Source organism: Otolemur garnettii, unplaced genomic scaffold (genome assembly GCF_000181295.1).
Source record: "Otolemur garnettii isolate 467f Iridium unplaced genomic scaffold, OtoGar3 scaffold00136, whole genome shotgun sequence".
Taxonomy (NCBI): Eukaryota; Metazoa; Chordata; class Mammalia; order Primates; family Galagidae; genus Otolemur; species Otolemur garnettii.
The window spans coordinates 5392725-5398417 of NW_003852531.1; the positions used below are offsets into that span (position 1 = coordinate 5392725).

Below are 5693 nucleotides of genomic sequence, written 5' to 3' on the forward strand. Positions count from 1 at the left end.
CTCACGAGACCTTAGAGACCAGCCCCTGCCCCCAGTTGCGTACCGCAGCGCAGACGCCGCGGTCTCCAGCCCCGGTGCACGCCTTGCCTCGCGACAGGTGACGCAATCCGGCCTGGCCAGGCGGGTCGCAGCGCCGCCTCGTCAGATCGCGTAACTCCTCCAGAGTGGCCTGCGCAGCCTGGCGTGAGGGCGCAGGCTCTCCCGGGCCCCGCCAGCAGTAGGGCGGGGCGGGTAGGGGGGCGGGGCCTGAGGCGACCAATCGACGGCGCCCGCGCTCGGGCCGCGTCCCGCCCAGCCGGGCCGGCGGTTCCTACCGGCCTAGTGCAGCGGACGTCGGCGGCGGCCCGGCGGGCTGGGAGGTGAGTGCGCGCCCTGCAAGGCCCGGCCCGGCCCGACCCCTCGCCTCCCAGTTGTCCGCGCGTGCTAACTGTTCCGAGGAGCGGCAGGCCTTGGGGTTGTGGGGCCTGGGTGGTGGGGACGGCCCAGGGCCGCAGGGACAGGCCGGATCCACGCGGCCCCGATGCCGGAGTCGGGGAGGCAGCACGTCCGGACGAGGAGGGGCTTGACTCTAGTTGCAGCAGTTTGTTCTCCGTATCGCCCTTCGAGGGGCCGAAGGTGCCGGCTACGGCGGGGTGGCGCTGTTAGGGCCGGGGGGACGCCCGCAGCCTGGAGCCCGGTGGAGGCCATGTCCTGTGCTCTGCGAGGCTGCGGACAGCGGTTCCCAGGGCCGCGAGGGCTGCCCGCTTTAGCTCAGATGCTCATCGCTGAGAGGCGTCCGCGAGGCCAGTGAACGACAGTGGGGCACGCAGCTGTCACTGGGTGCAGATAGCCCTGTCGTCATGGTCTGAACCCGCTTTGTTGATGACCTGAGACATCACTGCCCGGCTGCCTGTACGAGGCCCCTTGGCAGAGGCTCGGGGAAGTCGAGGCGGGTGGCTAGCGCACACGTCAGGCTGAAAGCTCTCGGTAGCTGCCTATTCCCAGGCTGGGACTGGGGTCACTGACTCCTCCGCCCCCAGCATACCTTGTATTTCACCGCGCCTGCTTGTGGACTCTCCTTCAGGTGACGTTGCTTCAGTCTTCAAGGGACTGGGTTTACAGCTGGCCTCTCAAAGGGCAGGCCCTGTGTTTGGGGGGTGTTGGCTTGTGGGAGCAGTATTATTTCGGGGGCTGGAGAAAGGGAGAGAGTGGAACTAGTTTTCAGGGAAAATAATTACAACTTTTGCTCTAGACATGTTGATTCTGAAATGACATCTAAGATCTGGTTGAAGGAGACTGAGGAAGGTGGATGGTTAGGGTGGGTGGAACTTGGAAGAGGAAGGTAGATTCAGGAGTAGAAGATTGGGGGTGAACTTTGTTGCAGTTTGGCCAAGACGGGTTCTAACCCGCCAGGGCTTGGTATATGGGGCCAGTGCCCTACTAAGCCACAGGAGCCGCCCGGGGGTGAACTTTAAAGATAAAGCACATACTCAGCGAGTCTGTGGAGAGAGTGGAGCCAGCAAAGCAGAAGAAATGAAGATGGGGTGGGGTTATCACAGAGACCCAGGTGGGTCCAGTGGAACCTGCATGCCCTCTGCGCTGGGAGGAGGCAAGGGTAACAATGGCCCTTTGCATTTGAGGAGTCTGAAGCGAGGGGTGTGTTGGGATGTTTGAGTTGAATCCAGAGTCTCATCAGGCCAGGCTCAAATCTGACCCAGCCACTTCTCTTCACCTGGTTAGTTCCTCACCTGGGAAATGGGCATCTCACCTGCACCTTCACCTGTGCGTGGGAAGCAGGATAACAGGTAGCCAGAGGTTTCAGGCTCTGCTGGGTGCACTTGCTGTGCTGCTCTCATGGGAACCTTGCAACAGCCTTCTCTGAGGAGGGAACAGACTCAGAGAAGTTAGATTTGTCTTGCTCACACTAGCACAGCCTGTAAAAACTGTGGAACTTGCATCCAGTAGAGTAACATAAATTCAAATTGTGCGGTGTTTGGACTGTGATAAATGGTGATGGAGTGTGAACTTCTTTCTTCGAAGTTTTCCTCATACAAAGTAGTTAATTGGTTGTTTTTAAAGGCAGAAAGGATTTTCTAAAGGTTTTCAGTTTGCTCCCAAATGGTGTTGGCCATGTGTTTCGTTTTAATTATTTGGTCTCCTGATCAGAGAACTAGACATTGTTGCCATAAATTCTATTACAATTTTGAGGCTTATGTCTGTAAGCAAATTAGTGACCTTGATAAACAAATCACTGCTTTCATATATTTCCCTAATTATAACTTTAATCATTTGTTTCTCATTGGAGCAAATCTTAGCAATACTCCATTTTTTCTTACAAATATTATCTTAGGGAAGTGCATCAGGAGGTTCACTTCAGAAAACTGCTGAGAAGTAAAATGTGGTTTGAAAAAAGCTAGGTTGTTAATGAGTTTATATCTTCTCAAAAACTGAAGTAATCCTCATAATTTTTACTCTTTTTATTTCTTTGGTTGCTCCGACATGAGATGATTCTTGTTTTTGTTTTCAAAGCTGTTTTTAGCAAGAAGAAAGATGGAAAGTGGTGCAGTTCTGCTGGAATCCAAGTCCTCCCCATTGAACCTTCTACATGAAATGCATGAGCTTCGGCTTCTTGGTCACTTGTGTGATGTGACGGTCAGTGTGGAATATCAGGGTGTCCGCGAAGACTTTGTGGCCCATAAAGCAGTGCTGGCAGCCACCAGCAAGTTTTTTAAGGAAATGTTCCTTAATGACAAGAGTATGGATGGTGCTAGGACTAATGTCTACTTAAATGAAGTGCAGGTTGTTGACTTTGCCTCATTTCTCGAGTTTGTCTACACTGCAAAGGTACAGGTAGAAGAAGACAGGGTGCAGCGAATGCTGGAAATGGCTGAAAAACTGAAATGTTTGGACTTATCAGAAACTTGTTTTCAGTTAAAGAAACAGATGTTGGAGTCTGTACTTTTAGAATTGCAAAATTTCTCAGAGTCTCAGGAGGCCGAGGCAGGCAGTGGCTCCCAAGTCAGTGTTGGTCCAGGCTCAAGGGCCAGTGGGGCCACAGAGGGCCTTCACTCCAATGGCCTGGTGGAGCCCTCAGCCACCCCGGTGGAGAGAGTCAGCAATGGTGTGTCATCAGATACCCTGCTGAGGAAGCCCAAGGAGAAACTAGACAAGAAGAGAGAGGGAGTTAAGCCTCCTTACCCCAAAATCAGGAGAGCTAGTGGTAGGCTGGCTGGCAGGAAGGTCTTTGTGGAAATCCCTAAAAAGAAATACACAAGAAGACTCCGGGAGCAGCAGAACAGTATAGAGGATGAGCTGGGAGACGACAGGTGTCTTCAGGAGCAAAGCTCCGATAGTGTGGGGGCAGAGGGGGAGTCTGTTGAAAAAAATGAGGGGTGCTGTGCAGAAGCCCAGGTGAAGGAGGTGTTGCAAAAGGCAGGGGTGGAGGAGGAAGAGGAGGAGGAGGAGGATGAAGAGGGGGAAAAGAAGAGGAGCAACTTCAAGTGCACCATCTGCGATAAGGCGTTTTTGTACGAGAAGAGCTTCCTGAAGCACAGCAAACACCACCATGGGGTGGCCACCGAGGTGGTGTACCGCTGCGACACCTGCAGCCAGACCTTTGCCAACCGCTGCAACCTAAAGAGCCACCAGCGCCACGTGCACAGCAGCGAACGCCACTTCCCTTGTGAGCTGTGCGGCAAGAAGTTCAAGCGCAAGAAAGATGTGAAGCGGCACGTGGTGCAGGTGCATGAGGGCGGGGGCGAGCGGCACCGCTGCGGGCAGTGCGGCAAGGGCCTGAGCTCCAAGACGGCGCTGCGGCTGCACGAGCGCACGCACACGGGCGACAGGCCCTATGCCTGCACCGAGTGTGGCGCCAAGTTCTCGCAGCCCTCAGCGCTCAAGACCCACATGAGGTACGACCTCGCAGAGCTGCCCAGCGGTGTCCGTAGTGAGGCTGGCATCTGTGCAGGGACTGTCTTCTAGAAGTGCGTATGGAGAAATTGAGCTTGGTCTGGGATTTGGCCCTAGTGGCCGGGTCTCTAGGTGTCTCACTAACTTGTCCCTTCCAAGTGTTTGGTGGCTATTTCCAGACAGCTTTGAGCTCTTTCAAGGTAGAGAAGCTGTGAGAAATGGCTCTTCCTCCCCCACTCACAAGCCCTCTAGTGTCCCTGGGCTGGGCCAGGGAAGACCCTCCCTTGTCCTCCTGGACCTGAACCAGTTCCTTCTGAGGCCTGGTTGGGGGAGCTGCCGTGCTGCACAGAGGACAGTGACAGTGCCTGCCCCACAAGACCCACCTGCCTGAGCTGCAGGCCAGGGCTGGCCCATCCCCAAGGTAACATTCACACTTCCTGCCATGCTTGAGGAAGAGTTGGGCCAAATTACTTTTATTTCTCTTTTTCTGGCTGTTCCTTTAGAACTTGGGTTCTGTGACTTTTCGTGTTCCAAAATCCCATTGAAGAACTCAGTGAGATGCTATTGAGGGTTTTAGGATACATCTCTGGTCTTATCTGTTCTCAGGGTTTGGAAAATGTGCCATCTGGTAAGTGTAAACTCTAGAATCAGGATGGACAGTGTTTTCTGTTTATTAGTATGTTTTGAACTGTAGGTGTGTGGTCAGTTTTAAAATAAGTTTTCTCATCATTCCCAGTCTTTACACTTAAAATTCCAACAAGCTCTCTACTCTGACCTCAAACCCTGGCCAGTCTGTGGTAGCAGCATGGTGCTCATCGTCTTTTACTCTATGTAGTAAGTTAAAAATACTTAATTTAGGAAGTGCTCAGTAAACCATGATTAATTGCTAGTTCCCACTAGTTGGGAAATTAAATTGCTTATGCATACTCCTCAGAAAATAGATTTCTTCAGCATTTTGAGAACAGTTCTCTTTTCTAGACTAGTCACATTAGGAAGTGATAGCAAAATGTTTGATCATGTAGCACTTTGTCAGCTATGGGTCCTTAGCTACTTGTGGCTGATTACTCTGGGTGAGAAAGCTTTACAAATATTAGATGGTGTGCTTGAGTGTTTTAAATAATACAAAAAGGCATGGTCTCTGACTGTGCCTCACATCTGTGGCCCCCATGCCCTGGCTGCCAACTGGTACCAGGCTGTGACGGGTTAGGAACCAGGCCACACAGTATAAGGTGAGTGGGCAGGGAGCTTCATCTGTATTTACAGCTGCTCCCCATCATTCCCATCCCCTGAGCTCACATCCTGTCAGACCTCTCCTCTCCTCCCCACCCCACACCCATCCCTAGTCCAAAGAAAAGTTAAAAGTTTTCTTCTATGAAACTGATCCCTGGTGCCAAAAAGGTTGGAGACCACTGCCTTGTAGCATAAACAGTGAGGTTCATAAGATGTAGAAGAAGGTTCCGTGATTTCTGGGGAAACGAGCCCATTATCATGCTTGTGTAGGGCCTTGGACCTGTCACTTCAGTCCTTCTCAGTAGGTCTCTTGGAATAAATGATTGCAGGATAGAGTGGAAATAATACTGTAAAGTGAGCTTTGAAATACATCCGAAGTTATCACCTGCATGTTGTACTTTCAGAATTCATACAGGGGAAAAGCCTTTTGTCTGTGATGAATGTGGTGCAAGATTCACTCAGAACCACATGCTGATTTATCATAGAAGGTGTCACACAGGTAAATAATTCTGTTGTTGTGATTAAATGTCTTTCCTAGCTGTAGAAGGAAGGAAGCTGCAGTTGATTTTCTTCTT

At 51.8% G+C, this 5693-nt stretch overlaps 1 protein-coding gene across 1 annotated transcript in view; it reads left to right on the plus strand.

Moving 5' to 3' along the window:
• Positions 1-263: 263 nt before the first annotated feature.
• Positions 264-5693, plus strand: part of GZF1 (GDNF inducible zinc finger protein 1) — an 11808-nt gene continuing 6378 nt past the window's right edge. The window contains exons 1-3 of the mRNA XM_003798476.3: positions 264-359; positions 2509-3890; positions 5523-5617. Of these exons, the coding sequence (XP_003798524.1) occupies positions 2530-3890; positions 5523-5617 (1456 nt within the window). The 5' untranslated portion in view covers positions 264-359; positions 2509-2529. The remainder of the gene's footprint in view (positions 360-2508; positions 3891-5522; positions 5618-5693) is intronic.